The sequence below is a fragment of the Pempheris klunzingeri genome, chromosome 4 (assembly GCF_042242105.1).
Source record: "Pempheris klunzingeri isolate RE-2024b chromosome 4, fPemKlu1.hap1, whole genome shotgun sequence".
In the NCBI taxonomy this organism is placed as follows: domain Eukaryota; kingdom Metazoa; phylum Chordata; class Actinopteri; order Acropomatiformes; family Pempheridae; genus Pempheris; species Pempheris klunzingeri.
This window is the reverse complement of record NC_092015.1, coordinates 26,564,791-26,588,388: the sequence shown is the minus strand read 5'-3', so window position 1 is coordinate 26,588,388 and position 23,598 is coordinate 26,564,791. Positions and strand designations below refer to the sequence as shown.

At 44.3% G+C, this 23,598-nt stretch overlaps 1 protein-coding gene across 3 annotated transcripts in view; it reads right to left on the bottom strand.

Annotated features, from left to right (window-relative positions):
* Positions 1 to 23,598, bottom strand: part of epha4l (eph receptor A4, like) — a 52,259-nt gene that overhangs the window by 5,679 nt on the left and 22,982 nt on the right. Inside the window, exons 4-15 of one of the 3 annotated variants that reach the window (XM_070829947.1) lie at positions 23,325 to 23,480; positions 16,814 to 17,149; positions 11,367 to 11,491; positions 11,100 to 11,259; positions 10,248 to 10,359; positions 8,376 to 8,434; positions 7,779 to 7,892; positions 6,969 to 7,169; positions 3,394 to 3,455; positions 2,396 to 2,605; positions 2,133 to 2,282; positions 1,482 to 1,678 (exon numbers count right to left, since the gene is read on the bottom strand). In XM_070829947.1, coding sequence (XP_070686048.1) covers positions 1,482 to 1,678; positions 2,133 to 2,282; positions 2,396 to 2,605; positions 3,394 to 3,455; positions 6,969 to 7,169; positions 7,779 to 7,892; positions 8,376 to 8,434; positions 10,248 to 10,359; positions 11,100 to 11,259; positions 11,367 to 11,491; positions 16,814 to 17,149; positions 23,325 to 23,480 — 1,882 coding nt within the window. The remainder of the gene's footprint in view (positions 1 to 1,481; positions 1,679 to 2,132; positions 2,283 to 2,395; positions 2,606 to 3,393; positions 3,456 to 6,968; positions 7,170 to 7,778; positions 7,893 to 8,375; positions 8,435 to 10,247; positions 10,360 to 11,099; positions 11,260 to 11,366; positions 11,492 to 16,813; positions 17,150 to 23,324; positions 23,481 to 23,598) is intronic. The other 2 variants (XM_070829949.1, XM_070829948.1) reach the window with 2 other exon arrangements.

Here is a 23,598-nt window from a genome sequence, read left to right as displayed (position 1 = left end):
GATATGTGCAACTGTCTGTGCAAATAGACAATAAAAGTTACGTTCTGTTTAAGAGATTCTGATGTCAAAGGTAATGATCCACTTCCTTTTACAGTCCGGAACACCACTGATTCATGACGACAGCATAACAGGAATCAAAGTTTCCCTGATTCGTGACTGTGATGCTGCAGCATGGCCTCGAATGAGCATGACACATACACCTTGTGCCAACAAGCTGTAAAATGTACCATGTTACTTTTCTCTCTAGCTTGTCCTACTCAGCAAGTCAGTCAGGTTCAACTTTGTTTTGCGTCCATGTATTATAGGTCCTACCAGAAACCAAGCCAAGTCAAACACAGTTCCTCCTGGGGCGTGACCGACACAGTTAGTTAATCCTTATTTTATAGAAAACACACAACCCAGGCACACTTTGGTGAATTTTACAACGCAGTGGAGTTCCTGATCACATTCAGATATTTTTTACTTCCTACTTCCCCTTTTCTCCAAATCCTTTCTTTGTGTTGAGTGTTGCAGCAGTGCCATCAGCCATGAAGCACTTACGGGGCCGGTGAGCGAGCCTGTGGCAGTCTCATCCCGCTCTGGTGACTCTCCATCTCTTTTTTATCATTCTCTCTTTTTAAAAAATGATGTTGAATTGAACTGTGAGAACAGGATGTCGGACTCTTTAATAAGTCATCTCTAATCAGTAGGTGGAAAAGATTATGCATATAGATCCCTTTTCACACACACACACACACACTCTGTACTTCCCCATTCCCTCTTGTAGCTGTAAAAGCTGCATTTATTGGATTCAACTCTGCTAATTACTCCGCAAGGATTCCCTACGCTCTCACTGTGTCCCATTAGGTGAGTGTGTGCATGACCCACCCGCATGCGCTCACACACTCGTTAAACTCAAACAGACTCCCACCGGCCTGCGTCAAGTCTGTAAACACACGTAGGTCATTCTTAACACGCTTAGCCGCTCGAGAGTAATGGTGTCTGAGCTGTAGGGTCGTGTTTGTTTTTAACTTGGCATTACATCGTAATTCTGCCCCCTGTTAGTGCGGCTGAATTCCTGAGTGTGCAGCACCATTAACACTAGTTTGCAGAGAAAGCCATTATGGAGGGTTTTTGTGCTGAAAAGAGCCCAAGATTGCCCGTAGATAATGTTTAATGGTGAATGTAAATACCGGGAGACAATAGGAGGGTGCATGTGTGAGCGTGTGTTTGGGTTGGTGTGAGCGTTAGCATATTGCATACATAACGCATTGTGTAGTAAATATGTGTGTGTTTATGTACATTAGCTTTTTACAGGCTGCTACTGTGAACCTAATGTGTGCAGCTGGCACATATAGTGATAGAGCCATACAACAAATGTCTGGTTTAGAAGTGTTATTTTTAGCTTAGTTTGCAGAAGTGAGTTGTGCTAAAATCACCCTAATTAACCCCTAATAAAAGACAATTTGTCATCTGTCTGTATATGTATCCTGCCCTCTCACCTGACGGTGGTCTCTCCCCCAGTCCTCTTCAGAGTGTTGGGGTTGCGGATCAGCTTGTCCAGCATGTTGACAATCTGTCCAAACTTTGGCCGGTCGGCCCTTTCTCTCTGCCAGCAGTCCAACATGAGCTGGTGGAGCGCTACGGGGCAGTCCATGGGTGGGGGCAGCCGATAGCCCTCATCAATAGCCTTGATCACCTGGACAGTACATCAATGCTTTGGTAAGTTACCAGTTTCTGAGTCTGTCTGTCTGATGAATCGAACTGAAATACAAACTGTGGGTAGTTTGATTACAGCTATGCCGTTTTTCCCCCTAATTATATACCTATAGTATAAATTACAGTATTAATTTTAATACCTACACTTACGCAAGACATTTGGTTGTGCATAAATTAAATTCTTTATCATGATTAGTGGCACTAGAAATGTGATTTCAATGTGTAATGAGAAAAGGGAATATACTGCTGGTGCTTTATCACCCCTGCAGGTAATTTGATTAGATAACCAAGTTAAAATGATGAAGTATCCTTTAAAAATGTTTGACAGTACACATGCAAGTGGGAACTGTTGTTTGAGCGCTAATATTCCACCCTAATTCAAGCTGTATATTATTTATGATTGTCTGCATATAATTAAATTCCCCCACACTTACATCTTGGTTACTCATGTCCCAGTATGGTCGCTCGCCATATGACATCACCTCCCACATGACAATGCCATAGCTCCACACGTCGCTGGCCGAGGTGAACTTCCTGTAAGCGATGGCCTCTGGGGCCGTCCAGCGGATGGGGATCTTACCTCCCTGTAATTGAAAGATGGGCTGATTAATGAAAGCTGACAAAGCCGACAAGTAAGGTGACCCACAGACAGACCACTGACTCAGTTGGACACATGCTCGCCCGCTCATGCACTCACCCTGGTGGTGTACGCAGCCTCAGGGTCGTCCTCTAGCACTCGGGACATGCCAAAGTCGGACACCTTGCACACCAGGTTGCTGTTGACCAGGATGTTGCGCGCTGCCAGGTCGCGGTGAACGTAGCTCATGTCTGACAGGTACTTCATGCCTGATGCTATGCCACGCAGGATGCCGACCAGCTGGATCACTGTGAAGCGGCCATCATTCTTCTGCAGGAAAGAAGGGAATTTAATGTTTAATGATAAATATTTCACTTTTGTCCCAGTGGTAATTAAATTTTTTTCCTGTTTCAGCTTTAATAAACGGTTTGTAACACACTATAACACTAACTTAGATTGCTTTGTTTTCAGACATGTTTCAGTGTTAACGCACTAAAGCAGCTGTGTGAATACACAAGAAACATACAACAGGCTATATTTTGATGAATAAACTGGATTTGTGCGGATCATTCAAGGCAGGTTTACAATTCTTTATAGATTATAATACAGAGTAAAACTGCATTCCAGTATGTTATTAAGCATCCATTTACTGTTAATAAACCAGTTATAGGTGCATCATAAATGGAGTTATGGTTGTTGACAAAAACAACACTATACAAGCGTTCTTATGTCTGCTAACAACTATCATTGTGCAACAAGTTATTTGAGCACCATCATTTTTTTTGTTTAAGAAAACATAACTTTTCAAGTAGTGCATGTTCCTTTTGGTTTTCTTCTGTTTGCTCACTATATTCTCTGGATAAAGTAGCTAAGCGTCATCTAAAACCCAAAGTGTAGTGAACCCTGGAAACACAGAGGTGAAACCTGCGCCAACCTCCTTGTCGGAATAACAGTAAGTCGATCAAGGAGAGGATAAAGATTAGGGCGAATGTTTGCGAGCAAACGCTTGTAATTTGGGGGGATGACATTACAGAGATAAGATGGGATCAGTGCGCTACAGTCGTATCGCACACTCGAACACATGCACACATATGTGCAGACAGAAACGCATGACTGACCCTCAGGAATGCATCCAGCGATCCGTTTTCCATGTACTCTGTGATAATCATCACTGGCTTACCTAGACAGAGAGGGAGAGGGAGAGAGAAAGAGAGAGAGAGAGAATGAAAGGCAGATGATTATAGAGGTAAATGATGCACATCACAGCCCGACACAGCAGGGGGGTTCTCAAGGGAATGTGTATGTGTGAGTGTGTGTTAGGCCATCCATCTCTGTCCCATTGTGATTTAATTAGCTCAGTGTTACGGTTGCCCTGACGTCCCCCTTCTTTCCCTGCACATGCAAAGGCATCTCCACTGAAACAAAACACCGCTACACACACACACACACACACACACACACCATCTTGTGTTTATGCAAATATGAACGAGACGCATTATCCATCGTCTCATCACAGTCACCCACCCAGAATCCCTCTGACTCGCTATTTATGTCACTCACTGTCCCTTTGCCCTCCGCCAACTTTCAACGCATCTGTCACTCTCCTGCTAGCTCCTCTCTATTGCTTTCTTTTTTTCCTCCCTCTGTCATACTTTCTCTCACTCCCCCTCTCCAATCCCTGCCACTCCTCTCTGGCCTTTCTCACCCCATCCCTCTGTCATCCCCCCTCCGTCTCTCTTGGGGGAGCGTCTGTGTCTTTATCTGAGCCAGGGCAGGCGGTGGGGAGTGTGGACATTCCCTGGTGGGTCTCTGTCTGTCTTTGTCTCTTGAGGGGGGATAGTGGGCATGAGGAGAGGAGAAAAGAGGAACAGAGGAAAGGAAGGGAGGGTGGCTTGTTTTATCCCAAAATGGCAGCAAGCTGGTGCCTAACCAGCCATGGCAACAACACATGCCGAAAAGTGCTGCCACAAAATTCCTCCTAGAACAGGACTGTTCTTTGCGTTCCATTTCAAGTGGCACAGTTAAGGTGGACTTAAAAGCTTATTGCGCTGAAGAGAAGTGCTGACTTAAAACTACTGCCTTGAGGGGAGGTTGTGTGAAATCTCTCGTGCACTCCGGCAGAATGCCTAAAGCAGCAGAGAGCCAGCCGAGTGGTTGGCAGCTGAGGTCTTGAAGGTGAAGTTCCTCCACTCCACAGCAGGCCTCTCGCCATGCCAAGAGGCCGTCAGTCAGCGCCTTGCCCGCCGCGTGATTGGCACTCCAGTAATTATGGGGCGCTCCAGCGATGCCCCGAAAAGAGGAAGTGGAGTTAAAGTTGGGGGAGAGCGGGGGCTCTCTTTGTCAGCCATCTTTGTTCCCTTTGTTGCGCCCCTCTGCCCCAGGGCCGCCAGTGATTGACAGCTCCCCAATCAAGTCTGAGGAGCGTCTGACCTGCGACCTTAAACTCTCGCCTTCCCAGCCCCGCCCTCTTCCTCCCTTCCATTTGCATGCTAATTTCTTGTTTACTGAATACGCCCTGCCGCCTTTGGCAATGAACTCTGGGCCAGGGCCCCGCCAGTGGGGCCGATTATCACCTGCCAACAAAACAGGGGACGGGGAAAAATGCATCAGGGGGACAATATCGGGAGAATGTTGGGCAAACGCTCTCAAGAGACCCTGGCGTTCGCACCGAACAAAGATCTGGCTTTTAAACACAGATCTTTTTTAAATTAGCATGCTCTTACTTCATGCAAATCAGCTGTTAAACATATCACGTCTGATTCTGAGCTCTAATGGAGGGTAGAATTTAATTACACACTAGCATGATAGAAGCATTAAGTATATACAGGATATTCAAGATGGTGGACTTCAGCCAGCAGTCCTCAGTGAGAGATTTTTGCGCATTTATGTATTTCAGCGCCTATTTGGAGTTCCTCCATAATTAATAAGGCTTAATTGGCTCTGTTGGACATGCCAGCAAACTGTGGCCAGATTGAGAATCCCTTTTGAGTTGATTGTAATGGAGAGGGGAGTGCAATTCAAATAATGGAGTTTTAATAGATTCCACTGACACGCTCAAGTGTAAAGGACTAATTTTCCCAAACCTTGTGTCAAGCTCTCAAAAGTAAGAGTGGAAGGAGGTAAAGTGGGAGTTATCAGATGATCATCTTGCTTTGGCTCACCGTCCTTTCATGTCGGCTCCTGTCACTGCAGCATAGCTCATCTGCTTCTCCTTCAACTCTCTCCGTCTGTCTCGCTCCATATCTTTCTTTTTCAGCCTTCGGTTCAGTAGTTCTACCACCCTCTGCTTTTCTCTCTCTGTCGTTCCTACTGTTGTTCTCTGTCTTTTCTCTAATCCATCAGTTCCTAACCGCCCTCCTGTCCCTGTTCTCTCTCCACATCTCTATTTACCCCTTCCCTGTCTGCTACTTGTCTCCGATTTCCTTTCCTTCCTCCTGTCCATCTGTCTGCCTTTCCTCTGTCTTTCCCACTCTGTCTCTGTGAGGTCTGAGAGGTCATTCCCTGTGGTGAGAGGTGTGATAGGTGATAAGCAATTCTGCCTGTGCTGCTGTTCACTTTCAGCTCCGGCTGGGCTAAGTGTGTATGCGTGCATCTGTCTGTGAGTGTGTACACTGTGTCCAAGAGTGAGAGAGATGGTGTTATCTAGCACAGATAGGGCCAGGCTGTTGTGTCACGACACATTAAGGCACTTCATCCATCTAAACCGAGCCGAGGCTGGCCATCAGCTATGGTAACACTCACGCACACATGCATGCAATCAAAGGTGCACAAACGCCGACATGTGCTGACAAGACATTCGAACACACACGCGTAAACACGCACACACATACATATATACCTCGAGCCAACAAATAGCATCGAGGGAAGGTGTAAAAGGTTGGGAGGAACAGAGAGATGGAGAGGAGAGAGTGCCAAGGGCAGAGGGAGGGAGATTTGGCCCTTGTTTTGTGGCCATGCAGCAGCAGATAGAGGAGGGATAGGGTATCACTCCCTAACCCCAAACACATTTACAGCTGACACCATGATTAATGAGCCTGATGCTGTGCTACAGGGCCTGTTCCTAGACCCATTAGACCCCCACTCAACTGCCCAGCTACCTCTAACTCCGCCTCCCCCTCCCCACCAATACTGGACCCCTTCCATCTGGGCAAAGCCCACCTGGGTTTACCCCGGGTGGAACATCCAGACATCACAAATGTGCACCAATACAAACATATATGAGTGAATACAGGTATCTAAGAACATAAAGGATTCTACATGTTTAGATACTGTACGTATGCAAGTATGAAAACACACATCAGCACACAAACACACACCCTTGGCTGGTAAAAACTGGTTTGTCCCTACACTCACCCTTCTCCAAAGTCACCCAAAACCGCAGACGTAGTTTGTAATGATTTATTGTTACCTTTTTTTTTTAAAGGAGAAAGGGAACAGCTGAAATGAATATCCTTTCTGTGCTATTATAATATAACAGTCACTGTGTGTGCAGATGGGTTTGTGTGTGTGAGCTGAGTATTATTGCAATACCCTGTGGCAATTTCATTTCTCCAAAATAGTTTAAGGCTTATCAAATAGCGAAAAAAATAAAGGCACCAAATGATGTTTTTTTTTTGTCATGTGGAAATGGAAAAATTCTCATCCTACATTTTTCAGTTTGTAAAAAGTCAACAAAATCAAATGCTTGACGTACATTTGGTGACCACGCCCTCTAGGTGAATGATGTTCGGGTGGTCGAACTGGCCCATGATGCTGGCCTCAGACAGGAAGTCCCTCCTCTGCTTGTCGGTGTAGCCAGCCTTCAGCGTCTTGATGGCCACGCAGATCTCTCTCTTGCCTGGCATCTTCAGGCGGCCGCTGCAGACCTCACCAAACTCACCTGAAAACACATGGCCTGTTTAAAATGTGAAATGATGATACACAAGCACTCTGAAACGACAATGCACTGACTATAAATCACATCAAGGAGAGAGTAGGTGATGGTGTGTGCTTGTGTGTGCGTTTGTGTGTATGAAGAGGTCCACTTTAAACATTGATCAGGGTCTCTAATCCCTCACTCCCCTCCTCCCCTCAGCCACTGGAGCAGAGAGAGAGGGGAAATGGATATTGATTCTTTCGCTTTATTATTTTGTCATTGGATGACTTTTCTCTGGCCACAGGAATAGCACGGACAACCTATTTAGCATCCCCTGATCTTTTTTTCTCATTGACCTCTCTATAGGCAGGCCAAATGTTATTGTCAAAGAAAACCTTTTTTTTATTCTCAAGGACTGCATATGAGAGCATACACAGCCACAAACAAACATGAGTCACTGAGAAATATATGCTGGCGGCAGAATAATTGCATAAAGCCAATACCAAATATTAAATTAGGTGGATGCTTTTATCCAAAGGATGTTACAATGTGCTTTACTGCAAAGGCTCCCCAAAACATATTTATAATACAGTAATTGATCAAATATGGCTGAAACTGAAGTTTCAAAACAAAAGCGTAGCTCCTCACCAATGCCAATAACTTTCTCAATCTTGATACAGGAGGCGTCAATCTCTTTGGCGAACTCGCGGACAGCTTGGTTTGGGTCCTCATAGGTAAAGGGGTCAACGTATATCCTTACTCCTGAGGAAAGACGTTTGGAAAGAAAGAAAGGAAGTAAGCAAAAAAAGAAAGAAGAAAGCAAAGAGTGAAGGTTAATTCATTCCGGCAACTACACTCCATCTGTTCTTTATTTCCATCACGCTGCAGGCTACACCGCCTTCCTCTATAGAACCTCCTCCACCTCCTCCTCCTCCTCCTCCTCCTCCTTGTTTCTTCTCTCGCCTCAAACTCAAACTTCATTGCTTTTCATGTCACTGTGGCTGACTGTGAAGACGGAGCTCATTAACTTGAAATTTTTGTGGGATGCAAATAACAGTGCTGATGACTTGATAATGAAGTGTTTGGAGCGTGTTGTGATGCAAGTACATTCTCTAATAGTTTGTTTTTTTCCCCCATTTTATAGGTTTTTATTTGCAGTTTAAAGTGCATGCACATGACCACACCTGACAGCGTTAATGTTTTTCAATTATGGACCGTGTAGGTGGAGTGTTAACTAAGCGTTACCTTGATGTAAGTGCTTCTCTTCATCGGAGTCCTGCTTGGCCTTGCTGTACTTACTCCTTCTGGGAGCAAACACAACATGGCGGTCAGTCACAGTAACAGCAACACACATTTCAAGTTTCAAATATGAGAGAGAATGTCTGAATAAAAATTCAAGTATTTGCATCTCCTTTAAAAACAAAAAATATAATAATAATAATAATAATAATAATGGAACACAAGTGTTAATTAAATTAAACTCAAACCAACACTGTAAACTCACTTAACTCAATTAAATTATGTGAAGTGGTGACACATTCACTGATTACTGATGAGGTATTGGTATTCTTGTTTGGTATTAATTATTTATTAAATGGAGCTCATTACAAAGACATCAATTGTTTTTAGTTGCTACCCTAATGTGATTTTTAGATATGGTTGGTGCCGCTTTTTTCTTGACATATTCCTTTTAGTTATAAGGATACAAGTTTAAATAATATTCCAAATATATATATATTGTGATATTTTAAATATACGTTGCTGATAACAATTCAGTACTTTTATTTAAGTAAACTGAACAATTTAACTTTTGTGGTATAACTACTTTAAGTCAAAAGTATCCTTCAGCAGTGAAGGTTTCTGAAGGGCACTGAGCATGTAGCAGCAAATCAATCTGAGAGATGATGTGCTTAAATCCCTCCGAACCCCTCAGGCAGCCTGACACCTGTGCTTATATTGATGTGTTGGGTCAGTGGTGGAAATGACCAGATGTGTGAGACATTGTCCTCCCTTATGCTTGTGTAATGATGGTAAACGGCTACGTGATTACAGTCCCTCCCCACAATCACAGGATAGCCGCAGCAGCACAATGACAGTGGCCGTCACATGCATATAAAAAAGGCAGAGACAGCCACCTGCTTGGCTGGGGAGAGAGGCAATCACATGGAAAAGAGAAGACACACACACACACACACACACGCGCGCACGCACGCACGCACACACAATCAACAGCCCCCTTCACACCCCATCACCCTCAACACCAACACACACATCCAAACAATGCTTTGGTTTCCATATAAAGAGGCACACTCACACATAAAGGGAACAACAAATGCCATAAAAGCTATATACACACATGCAGGAATCAACACACTTCCTCCCCCCCGGTGCCACCATACACATGAAAACAATACTTTTTCACATAAGGACGTGCACAGAAATACACACACACACACACTGACACACAGGGAAAGTGTGGTTAACACCCTGAGGTGAGGCAGCCCCATCTGCATGTAATCCCATCTGTGTGATGGTGCTTTGTCCTGCTCGCTGGTTAACACCCTGAGATTGGGTCACTGCAAATCCACCTGATGCCTCTCTGTCTCACTCTCTCTCTGTATTCTATCTCCTACTTTTCATTGCCCGCTTATCTCAGTGTCCACCCTCCTATCCCTCTCCCTCTTTCTCCTATTTTTTTTCCTCATTCTCTTTGTGGCGGTCAGCAAGGCGCAGCAGGCGAAAATAACTAGCGGCCAGGATTATAGCCACTAGCTGAGAGATAGAGGGAGAGGAATGGAGGGATGCGAGGAGTGGGGATGGATGCAGAGGACAGGGAGCGCGGGGTCGCTGATTGCATCTCTTCAGCTGTCGGAGCTGTCAATCACGTCTCCGGTGTGGCGAGTCATCACTCATCCGACGTGAGCGAGTAGCACTAGCTGTCTGGCTCAGTGTGTGTGTGTGTGTGTGTGTGTGTTCTTTTTTCAAGTGATGTCTAATCTCCTGACAGCTACTTTTCCTCACGCTAAGCAAGACATCCCTCATCTGGGAAGAAAGAGGGGGAGACATGGAGCAGACGGGACAGAGGGATGAAGAGAGATGAAGAGGGATGAAGCTCACCTTCGGCTGATGACGAAAGCGCTGATGAGGATAATGAGGAGGACCACACTGCCCACCACCGACACCAATAACACTGTGGAGTTTGCCCCGTCACCTATAATGGGAGCTGGGACTGCGAAAAGAGGAAGAACACATGGGAGGACAGAAAAGGAGAGGGAGGCGAGGGGGGAAAGCAAAGGGGTAAGGGAGGACGGTTGGCCAGAGACAAAGAGCAAAGTCAATATCGCTGAGCTCAATTGAGTCGCTGCATTTGAAAGAGCCAGTGTACATTCTGTGTTTGTTAAAGTGACTGACTCCCCCCCCCCCCCCCCCCCCCCCCTTCCACTTCCTCCCCATGTCTCTCTTCCTATATCACTGAGACAATGACAGCCCATTAGGATGTGTGCTTGACCATGTCATTATCATGCACTGCTGTCCCATCTGCATTACAAAGGGGACACCTGGCCCTAAAGTGCATCTCTGTAACCCTGTACATGTCAATCCTGTGCTTGTCTAGTCTAACATTCACTTCTTCTCCTTTTATTACCCCTTCTTTAATGTTATATATATATATATACACACACTGATATTATACCGTGGAAGCACTAAATATCCACATCCACTAAGACTCACTGCAACTTGAGCCATGGAAGCTACTCAGGTTGCCGGTCAGGTGCTGGAGCACAATATAATTTATCTTTTATAGACGACAGCTATTTTGATTAATGACTCTACAATGAAAGACAAACTCATAAAAGGTGCTATCATTGCCGGATTTTTGCACGATTGAGCTGGCTTCAAGCATTCCTGCCTCTGCAGCGCAGAGACGTGACATCAGGGCAAGCTGAGCAGGGGTGGAGTGGCTGAACTCACCGGAGTTGGTCATGAACTCGAACGGGCCGCTGAATTCCCCGTACCCTGCCGCCGTGCGAGCACGCACATGAAACACGTAGGAAGTGAGAGGGGTGAGACCTTTGATGTCAGTGTTCCTTGATGAGGTTTTTATGATTCTGTAGCTTCTCTCATTTTGGTCCTGAGGATGACAAATAATGATGAGAGAGAGAAAGAAAACAGTCTGGTAAAACAAATTGTGTTTTGGAGATTACTTCATCAGAAAATAATCTCGCATGGGACCCTCACCTTCTCGTAATACTTGACCTCATACTCCAGGATGACTCCGTTGGCTCTATCCGGTGGCTGCCAGGCCAGGGAGATGGTGTGTCTTGTGATATCCTTCGCCTGGATGGAAGTCACTGGTGAGGGAGCTTGTAAGATGAACAAAGAAAGACAGAAAGAAACGACTTTAGCATACTGCTTTCTCCCACTCCTCCATGTTGTTTTCAGCCCTGGAGAAAACATTTCTCTTTTGTTTTGCACTCCGTAATCCACCATTCTTTGCTCCTGTGGAGAAGCAGCGGGCCAGGCCATAAGGCAACTACTTTCTCTTGTCTTTAAACTTGGCTTCCATTCAAAATCTGAGGCGTTACAGAGCTGTATGGCCACACAGCTGAATTGCTAAAGGTAGTATGGCAATATTAGCTCAGCTGACGCAAGTGTCTCTGACACTTTTCCTACAAGCTTGCAAAATAATGTCTAACTTATTTCACCCTGTCACCTTGGGAAGCCTTATGCTGCTGCAAAGTCCGCCTTGGAAAGCTCAAAATGAGCTCCACACCTTTGCTTTTTTTGTCTTCAAGAGAGCAAATCAATTGGTTTTCATTAAAGCTCCTGTGAGTGATCTTATCTCGAGCTCTTCCTGCTGCAGCCGATAATGAGGCCATATTTCAAGCAGCCGTGCTATCTGCGTTCAGACGCCTTTAACATGTGAAGGTTAAAGCACAGATAATGGCTTACAATCTTCCCCTCCCTCCAGTGTGTCGCCGCTACACAAATCAAAACTCTATCTTCAGGGAGTGTGACAACACTAAAATTGGGTCATACACACTCTTGACGCTACAAAGAGAAATCCATAGGCATAGGAGAGATAGCGCCGCGAACAGAGACACACTCATGAGCAGACAAGAAGATATATGAAGGGACAGGTGGAGTTATAGACCAATGAACAAAAGGTTACATGGATCAACACCCAACCCAGGTACAAAAGGACCTGAGACACAAACCTTCAACAAGAAAAAAACTCACTTATCTATTCTCCACAGAGCCTGAACTAAATAAACATTTCTACTGTTGCCCAGGTAGCTTTTCATTGTGGCGTCTGCTCTTAAAGAGAGTGAATCTTTGACCTCCGGTCCTCAGTGATACTGTAACTTAACTCGTTCCAGACCATCTGCCTTTTAAGAAATTACAGTGGGATGATTAATGAGGGGTTTGCAGTCCTCTGATTATGATTGGATTATCTATGACATTATATACATTCTCATCACTTTGACCAGGGGCTCCAGGGAGCCTAGCCTCTGAGCTAACGCTAACAAAACCTTGCTTTTAGTTGGAGATTGAGTTCAAACAGGCCTGGAATTCAAGTACCAGCCATGGATTGAGTTTCAGCAGGGTGAAGAAGTGGCCCGGGGAGGGGCGGGTAGAGGGTTTGTGACTGGTGGGGGTTGAGATGGAGATGGAAAGGGATGGGATTGCAGACATCTCTTGGTAAATAGATTAGCTCAAGGTTGTGTAATCCTGTTGGCCTAATGTGTTGCGTCTCCGTTAAACAATTAGATGACGGCCATTTGTATCCCTCCGATCAATCTTACCCGGCAGTGAGAGCCAATTTGAAGGCTCTCCTGGGGCTGACCGAGGACACTCTGGCTCTGAGAGAAAACCCCTAAGAGGTCACAGGCTCTCGTTCCCCCAAGGTAATCCACACATCCATCTTTCCTCCAAAGATGACAGATATGGCAATTTAATCGTGTTCAGTTCCTCTTGTTGCATTTTTATTTTTCCCTCGACTAATGTGAGGATAAAGATGAGTGATTTTCTGAGTGGTCCCGCCTGAGGTTCCCTACATAGGGCAGTGAGGTTAAAAACAGCCCAGACACAAATAGAAGATGATCCATCAAGGTCAAGTTTTATGATTTGTTAGGGATGAATTAGTAAAATGATTTTCTAAAAGGCAAACTCATACACAGACAAATATTGTCAAACCATGTGTGCACTAAAAGTACAGATCTGATGCAAAACTAAACCTGAACAGAGAAAAGTTTAACCTGAGGCTGCGTCCTGGGCAGACCACGCTAGACAAGCTGGCACCAGTGTAGATGAATTTAAATATGTGGGCCGGATCTGTAATTTCTTACTGCCTCCTGAACGCGTGGGCTAAAAAACGCTGGTGGAATAATAAGTGTTAGATGCAATGAATATTCAGATCTCATTTCAGAATTGTGCGCTCAAAAAAAGCCCTTTTCACAGCCTGCAACACTTACAGACACACACACTGTATACACACACACACACACACACACACACACACACACAACACAAAGGACCTCATTACACAAACAGACAGATAGAAGTTCACATGGAAAAACATACACCTAGTCCCATTATCTCACACAGACAGCAAAAAACTCAATCATACCACCTCTGCGTACATTATAATGAGTGAAAACCTAGCAGGGGCAAATGGAGTTCTGGGATTGTTTGGATTCATCCCCCCAGGACAATTGTGGAGTTTGTGCGTCAGTTTTTTGCAAACATTTGCGAGGTTTTGTCTCCGCATGGAACACAGTTTGTGAAGTGAGCGAGTTTGTCTTTGCGAGCATGTTCATCACAAAGTATTTGTGCAGCAAGGAGCAGCTGTGGTCGGCGTGAGCAGTTGTGCGAATATGCGGTCGATTACAGTTTGACATAAGAAGAGACAGGGGCCGCGGTGCACATGTGGTTGCCAGATTGGAGCCTGGTTGCCAGATTGGAGTCACTCGATTTTGCTGCCGCCAAGGAAAAATAGCCGGAGAGGGAGCCGTTTTTCAGGGTGTCGAGAAAATGGCTCCTGCTTACAAGATCCTTCCCCTGCAACACATTTCCACATGTATGTCTGTCCAATTTGCCAGAGAGATGGAAACTCACACATATGGGCTGACAGACGTGCCCACACATACACTAGCTCATGCACTAATTCACTTTTAGTCACCTAAGCCTGCCAAGTATTTTGTATCAAGACATAAACACCTCTCTGTCTGACTCTCTCTTTCCCTCTTTCTCTCACACTCACACACACACACACACACACACACAGTACTTGATCCCATAAACGGGGAAAAAAACATCCATTTACATTCAGGGGTCAGTTCAAAACTTGGACATCCCCCCTCTCTCCCCTCCCTTTCCTCATGTCGTCCGGGTGAAAGGGTTCCACCCCGGCTGATTTACGACAGTGGAATTGTTCATGGCGAGACACAGAATCTGACCTCTTCGTACACACACATACACAAACGCCTGCCTAGTCATGGATGCAACAAAAATGTCTTTATTTTTGTCTCCGTGTACATTTCTCCGCTGCACCTTCATCCATTTTCCTGTCACGCAAAAATACAGTGCTCCTCCCTTCCAACCTTCCTACTTCACTTCTTACTCTGTAGCCGAAAGTTGAACTTTTATGGAAAGGTGGTGGCACGGGTGTCTTTTCCACAGCACTTATAAATCCTAATAAATCTATCATAATAAATGTGTAATCCATGATGTCTGGATGAGGGGAGGCGATACAGAGAGAGAGACAGCCACAGATGACTGGCTGGATTACCAGAGGCTGAAACCAGAGCCTCCAAAGCCTCTACTGAGCATTAGCAGGAAAAAATCCAATCAGTCTGGAGCTATTCTCTTTAACACACACACACACATGCACACAAATTAGAAGAGACACGCACGCCCAGAGACACATAGAGGACATTGTTATAGAGGCAAATGTAGATCATCTCCATCCATGAGTGTATAAACATTCTGTGTAAGGCATTTTCTCATATTTAGCCAAGCAGTTCTGCACATGTGCAAACGCACACACATGTACATACCACTGGAGAGCTTCCAGCTGCAAATTTTGCAAAGCAAAGTGGTCCTGTCCTGGGGAACAGTTGTGAAACATGCACCAGTGACAAGCCAAAGGTAACATCATCTATATGTTACATCTTAGCACAAGTTAGCGCATTAGCCTCGAGCAACCTCAACGGGACATTAGTGTGTGTGTGTGTCTTTGTATGAATCCATGAGTGAGAGTGTGCACTTTGGAGTTTTTGCGCAACTGTGCGTCAATGTGACCATACTGACGTGCTACCACGAACCCTCAGCCTCGACTCTTGGGCGGGCACCATTACAGCTCCCACATATGCCTGTCTGGCAGAGCTCACAGCTCTCCCACAGGCAGCACATCCATTCATCTTCATCTTCCTGACCCCAACTGATAAATCAAGCCACTGTGCCCTTAAATTGCCGGCTCGAGCTCTATACAAGATATTCGCTTTTCCCAGGGATGGAAATTAGTGATAAAAAAAAAACAACACAAAAAGGCACTTAGCTTGCCACCCAAGAGCAGAGCAGTAAAGAAGACCAAGGTAATGATCGGCTATAAGTGGAGGAGGGCAGGGAGGGATGAGGAGAAAGGACCAGGGTCGTAAAATCCATTTGCACAACAACCAGTTACAAAATGGCTAAATGACAAAACAACGGGAGGCTTTGAACGCACCCCCAGGCTAGAGGGCTCTTATCCAGCTCGGGAGGAGAGGCTGTATTCATTTGGGTATTCTACTAGAATAATTACACACACATACACACGCAATCCAGCAGCATTTGTAATGAAGCCTCCACAGATCAATACAACTCATCTAATTCATTAGCTTGAGAGCTAAATATAGCACGTTACCCCTATCTTCAGCCTGGGCTTCTCGTGCCTAATTATGTAAAACTCGGGTGAAATATTGCAGAAAATCATTTCCCACTGCACAGAATCCATCATCCTCCTCAGTAATCATCCAGCCTTCACCCAAATTATTCACAGCTTTAATAAACATGTTTTGACACGCAGATTGCCCCCAAAAAAGTACTTCATGCGCTCAATGTAAGGAACTTGTGCTCTGTATCAAATATAAGCCCCCACACACAGCTATAAAACACTGAACTGTTGATTGAAAATATGATGTGTCAGAATAATCAGTTTTTATTGGCACCTGCTAGCCAATCAGAAACACCTTTTTTCTGTGCCCTTGATATTAAGCAGCAGTTATGTTTAGTTACTCCAGTTGTTCTCTACAACTGTTACTGTACAGGAATTCTTGGCCTGGTATGAAGACCTCAGCAAAGCCAAATCCATAAATCTTACGTAAAAATTCATCACTCACTGGGATATGGGATTGGAATACATTGATATATCAATATTTAACCCACTTCCACTCACTGTTATGTAACACTTACTGTATGTTATATTGATTTCATCAATGCTACACTTATGGGAAGCCTGCAGCTTTCTTTGATGCAATACTTTGATGATCTATTAGATTCTCACAAACGATATTAGCTAACTAAAACTGCAGTTCAGGGAAAGGTGTCAACATTTGTAACAGTGCTGATGGTTACTTGCAAGTTGTCACAAAATGTGTCCCATCACCAGATCCCCCACTCACTTAAGGCATCATTGTTTGTCTTACCGGCCTGGTTGGTGGTGACGGTCACGGACACCGCCTGTTCCGGTCCAGGGCTCTGAGGCGAGACTCCGTTCACCGCCCACACCTCAAAGGTGTAGTTGGTGTGGGCCTGCAGCTCGTTGATGGACACCCTGTTTCCCTTCAGGCTCAGCTGCTGGGGGCTGAAGTGGATGCCGTTGCCACAGGGCTGACAGCGTCGACCGTCGGGCCCACAGCGCTTACACACCACGTTGTACGTCAAGTCCTGGCGTCCCCCTGAGCTCCGGGGCGGGCTCCACTCCAGATTTACAGAGGTCTCATTCACATTGGAGATGAGGTGGACAGGCGCCGACGGAGGGCCTGTGGAGAAGGAAGAAAGTAGAAAAAGTTGATGTTATTACCAGTAGTGGCTAGAAGCCAAATGCTAGGCAGGTACAGAGTTACACAGAGTTAGTATTTACTGTGGTTACTGTTGGGAAATGGAGTAGAGAGACATTCTGTGATAAGATAGAAGTGAGAATAGAACAAGTTGGTAATCACAATATTAACAAGAAGCTTTTAGACTGATTCTCTCCATACAAACATACATACATATATACATACAACAAAAAAGCAAATGTGTAATTGACTGGGCTGTCCCTTTATTGAGTGCTGAGGCTTCTTGAATTCCCTTTTAATGTCCTGTCCATTACAGCGAGGGAGGATCCAATTTCACCTCTGTTAATTCAGCGCGTTAACTGAAATCCAATAGGCCAGCAGATTTCTTTCCCATTCATATGTCGAATCAGCTGGAGGTGGCAGAGCGCCCATGCTGGCTGCTAACAGTGATACCCATTCAATAACTTTAGACATAGTTTGCTTTGGACCCTGTTATTAAGTTTCCAGCTTTGATGTAAGGCCTATAGTTTTATGTAAGGAGCAACTTCAAAGATATGTGACACAAACTCCCCCGCTCATCAATCCCAATTTACACGTCAGCTCTATTGTAATTAATGTGTTTTTTTGCGTTGCTTTCAAACATAAGTGAAGGTAATTGACTTAACTTCTCCCTCTCTCTCTATCTCTCTGCCTCTGTTTTCCCTGTCTCGCTTGCTCTCGCTCTGACTAATGAAGCGCACGCGAGCGGGCTGGGGGGGATCGATGCAGGGTGAAATATGAAAGCTAGTCAGTCCACAGACGAATCATTTCACAACGGAAATTAATTATCAGTGTTATTTTTGGAGGAGCAGAGTGGCAATGAGTGATTTCACAGAGACACAGAGAGCAGCAGAGGGGACAGGGAGTGGGAGTGGATGCACACGGAGAAATAAGAGCGCTTTTGTGCACGCGTGTTGCCATAATAATGGAGACGTGGATGTACAATTTTACCCGTGATGCATCACAAGACACTTACGGTATGTATGTAGAACGTGCCAGCGTTAGTCTGGCACAGAATGGTGAGAGAGCAAATGAGGAGGGAAGCTAAGGCTGTGAGGAAGGAGATGGAGAAGGACAGAAGGAGAAGACAAACACCGTCTGTTCATCCAGGAAGCAGAAAGCCCCTGATTAGTATGAAAGGAGCAGTCTGGGAGGCAGGCGGTAGAGAAGGGAGTGAAATGAACGGTGGCGGGTGAGGAGTGGTGTCCATTTGACTGAAAATGACCTCAGAGGTCATGCAGTGAGATGCAGAGTATGCTGTGTTAATATTAGCATCACTTAACTTCCCCTTGCCAACCACAGTCTGAAAAACTATTAATAAATTCTCATTAAAGATTATGACAAAGCACTGTCCTCCCCCATTTCCCCGCTTTTTCTCCTCGTCACCCACTTTTCCTCCCTCCCTATTTCCCCTTATTCCCTCCATTTGCTTCTCAGACAATGGGAACAAGTTACAGATTGGGTTTCTAAATTAAGGTGCCTTCACCCAACCGTCATTATAATGGTGTCTTTGCCAGTGTGCTAGGTTCAACTAACCTCTTCTCCCATTCACTCCTCAGTAATGTGCTGTCTGAGATGCACCATTAAGCTATTACTCAGCTGTTATCTGGACTTCATGCATCATAAACTAAACAAGACAAAGGTAACATTAATGTCTCCAGACAGTGTCTGAAAATGTGTGAGTTCTTGTTCTTCTGTTCTTGTCTTCACAAGGGTGAGAAGATGAAGATGTTTTCCCAATTGATGAGAATTGTTATTTCTCAATTAAATATGATTACAGGAATTTAAGGTTAAAGCATTATTTCCAAAGATGAGGATTCCTTTCATGCAACAGTAAGATCTCCAAAAACAAACAGACATCTGAGGGTGTGCCGACAAGTATTTTTATAGTTACCTCAGGTCATTAAGGTTAGGATTATTTTGTTGCTATGGAGCAATACAACTTTACGACTGTGTAAAGTCTAAAGACATTCCAACATATGTCAGTGTTCCCCAATGCATTCCAAGCACACCCACAAATACAACTGTACACACATAAACTACCTTTGGCTGTACCTGTCGCTCTCCCAGAATGCACCGGTGGGAGCAGGGAAGCGTGGGAGAGCTGTCAGCTGTGACTGACACCCGGTAATTAATCCTGGGAGGGTGAACGGCGAAGGGAGACGGAAGCGCAACGTTCACACAACCTTCGAACAACATTAGCTCAACACAGCCTTAAAAAGAAAGTTTCTCCTGAAGAAAGTTGGTCATTTCTTTTTCCCTACTCTCTTTTCTGTTTATTTACTGTCTTGCAATTGCTTGAAGTCTTATTTTCTTTCTGTGCGGTCACTCCCTCACTTCCATCTCTCTCTTCTTTAGTCAGTCTTTCTCATTTTTACTCCACTCCCATTCTCCTTATTTCCTCTCTGCATGTTCACACCCTCTCCTTCTCCCCTCTTTTCTTCTACTTCTTTCATACCATTCTCCTCCTGTCTCTGGCTATCAGTAGTTATTAGCCGAGTGTTGTGCAGGGCCCAGGTACAGGAGGCTAAATTGGCCAGAACATTGACCCTGCTATTACCATCCGGCTGGGATTCATTCAATGCCCCCCTCGAGTCCTCCCTGATTTGCGTCCATTCCTCCCTCTTCCTCCTTTAAACCTCCCCTTAGAAAACTGAGGAAAATCTGAGAAACACATCAAGGGCCAACAGAAACCCCTGAATGGAGAACACCCCCTCCTTCTAACCTGAACGCAGTGGAGCAACCAACCCCCATGGGTGTCTGCCGCTGGTCCTCATTACTCTGTGGTCTGTGTGCTGGTATTTATACTCACCCACATGTATTCATGAATATTGCCTATTGTGTTTGAATATATTTTGTAGTATCGCATACTAACTTGTGTAATATTGTACATTACTAAACCATATGCTTCTGAATTGATAGAGCTGCAGATTGTGTTTAGGGGATGAGTTCTACCTTCTGACTTAATCAAAAATAATTGCATTTTGTATGCTACACAAATATGTCTATAAACTGTGCCACATGTTATCATTGTCAGTAAGTATCTATGTGTATATGTACAAGCAACTGTATATATGTATGTGCAAACTGTGTACGTATATGGAAACCATGTGTTGTTAAGATTTTGATGTTTTCTCCCTTACTATGCAGTATGTATGATTATATCATCATATGTGGAGCTGCACAATGGAGTCCAGAACAAATTTCCCTATAGGGACATTGACGTATACATCTTAACTTATCTTAAAAGCTGAACATTTTGGGGACCTCAGGAGGCTTATTTTTGCCAAAAATGAAGAAAAATAAATCAATATCTTCACGTGCATTTTTTAAAGCATGGCTATAAAAAGCCACAACAACAACAATAACAATAGCAGTAACATAAAATAAGAATAAGTAAAGTAAAATAAGAACAGAAAGAGACAGACAAGACAGAAGACAAACCAATGGAGGCAAGCCAGGAGACACAAAAAGCAAAAAACACGGCTAAGAAATCGTAATAAGAACGAAAGAAAATCTGTTTTTAAAAAGTGTTAAAGCACATTTATCCTGCCAGGTTCCTCGTGCAGGTCGATTCAAAGTGTGGGAGGCTTGTCTCTTGTTTCCAGTCTGGAATGTTTCAATCAAATGCAGCCAAACACAAGTTACTCACTGATCAAAAGAACAATTGCTGCAAATGAGAAAAGAGCGAAGACGCAAGAAAGGCGCAGGACTGACAGGCCTGCACACAAGCAGTCACACAGTGACGGAATTACACAACATCCAGTTTTAATCAGCATCTTGCATCACTAGACTCCGAGCTAAGAGAGAGGAAAAGCGTTTTCAATTACCAGAGCACACACACACACACACACGCACGCACACAGACATGCAGCCCAATTACCAGAGATGCTGGCTCTTTCCCAGCCTGACCTTCAGCAAGGCAAACTGGGAAATGACTTTGAGAGGGTTTTTTTTTTTTTTCATCTGCTCTGTTCGTGATTCCGAGTGCATTTTGAGAGAAAGAGAGAGAGAGAGAGAGAGAGAGAGTGAAAACAAAATGTGGACGATGAAGGCTGTGTGAGTGACAGCTGTAATTACAGAGTTCTAACATGTGGGTGAGAAGTAAAAAAGAAAAAATGTACGAGGAAGGAAAACAGCAGACGACAGACGGGGTGAGAGTTCAAAGATCAAATGTTGAACGGCTGACGAGGCGGGGCAAAGGTCGGTGAGAGAGTCCAGCTAATGTTCAGTTCCTGACTGTGGGGCTCAGATCGTGGTGGAGATGGCATAGCACGGTCCTATAAAATAAGCCAAGTAATGAGCTATGACAGCTGTTGCTTGCAGCAGCTATACTCAAATGCCATACTGACTAACAGGACAACAGGGATGAGCTCCAAGCTCGTTCATTAAAAGAGGGGTAGTAACTCAATATATTATTGATATGAAAAAACAGTCAAGTGGTAGGCATGTGGCATAGTAATAACGCTTATGTTTTATTCTCTATATTTAGTTTATTGAAGCTAAACAAGTTGGTGATGTTTTAAAGGTTTCACGTTTCGATAGATTTTCAATCACTTCTGGTTAAATAACATTATATAATTAGAATCTGTGAGGACTGTAAAAAAATAAACAGTGCAAACTTGAGGTTAGAATCAAGTTTAGAAAATATAATTTGGAGAGCATAAGTATGACACAAGTGCTATTTAGTGGTTACGAAGACCATGAACTCCCACACTGCGTCAGAGCAAAGCATCATTGAAGGGTTACAGTTTCATTCTCAATTGCTTCGAGAATAATTGCCTGATTAATTGTTTTACTATGAAACATAACTGTGAAACATAGAGCCTTAGCTGAGGTCATCAAATGTCTTACATTATCTGACCAACTGTCTAAATCCCAGACAGAATATATTGATATTTTATCAATTTATCTTAATGTAAAACAGCAGCAAAAAACTATTTTCATTTGAAAAGCTCTATTGTGGAATATGAAAATATTCCATATTATAGCATTGTTTATGATGTTGCGCAGATACTGTGCGTATGGCAGGGGAATAATTAGAGGCCGTTGAGTTTTGTTGCTGCTTAGACAGTGAAGTGTTGTGCAGGAGGGCTTTGGCTGCTCGTCTCATTCAATAAACTGTTTCACTGAGTGATGAATCCACAGGAACTTGACACATAATTCGGGCCAAATGGTGAGCCAACTATGAGCTAAGTAACTTGACAGATGTTTTGGTTGTTAAAATTGTTTTATGACACATACTTAGTCATAGACAAATGTCTGTCATATGTATATACAGAATACATGCTTTTCCTTGGAAATTAAAGTAAGGGGCTTTGTGTGTTTGCTCTCTGTTTGAGTTTATTTCTACCAGTAAGAACTCCCAGTTTTATGACTCAGAGAGGAATGAGGTCTAAAAAAGGAAGAGGCATCATTAGGCAGCAGGATTGTTACCAGTATTTCTTATCACATCACAGTGAGTCAGGGAGGAGGGATTGGAAGAGCCAGTGGTTGACTCATACAGCTGGATGGAGCAAAGTGGAGACACAAAAAAGTGAACATCTTCCTTCAGCTGGACGCATTCTCCTTGCCCCCTTACCCTCTTATAAACACATCTTTTTCATTCTCTGCATAAATCTCCAGCTTTCCATCTGCCCTTGTTTTTCCACCACCCGGCATCACCACTTTTATCTCTATTTGTCTTTCTCTATCCTTCTCACCCTCCTCTGCTGTTCTGCAGTCTCTGTGGAAGACTGAATCTGGGATGCAGCAGTTTATACCCTCATTAGTTTTCTGTCACCATGACTGATCACTAAGTACCACCTGGAATCAAAAGACACCTATTAAACCTGCAGCCGCCTGCTTTACGCGCGTGCAGAAAGACTGTCTCTCTCTCTCTCTGTGTGTGAGGGGGTACGTCAGGTTGACATCGCATGTGTGAGAGAGAGAGAGAGAGAGAGAGAGAGAGAGAGAGAGAGAGAGAGAAAGAGAGAGAGAGAGAATCCATGGCCATATTTGGGTCTGTGTTAGGTTGTTAGGTGTTCTCTTCCATAACAGTAATGTTTCACTGATACAGTCTTTTATGCATCCTTATGCAATACAACGTACTGTATGCATTACATGTGGGTGTACTTACGGGTGCAGGGCATGGACGCCGGGTCCGTTTCAGAGCGGAAGTATCCCTTGTCGCAGACGCAGGAGGTGGATCCTTCCCTGACGGAGTAGCTGTGGAGCGGACACTTGGAGCAGGAGCCATCAGTGGCCAGAGCGCGGTAGTAACCAATCTTACAGGCTAAAAGATGACAAGGACACAAAGAAGGGCAGTTTTAGTTAGATGTCATGTAAACATGCAATGTCAGCTGGGTACTGCAATAAAAGTATATCAATTAAAGCCGTTTTGCTTTTAGCTA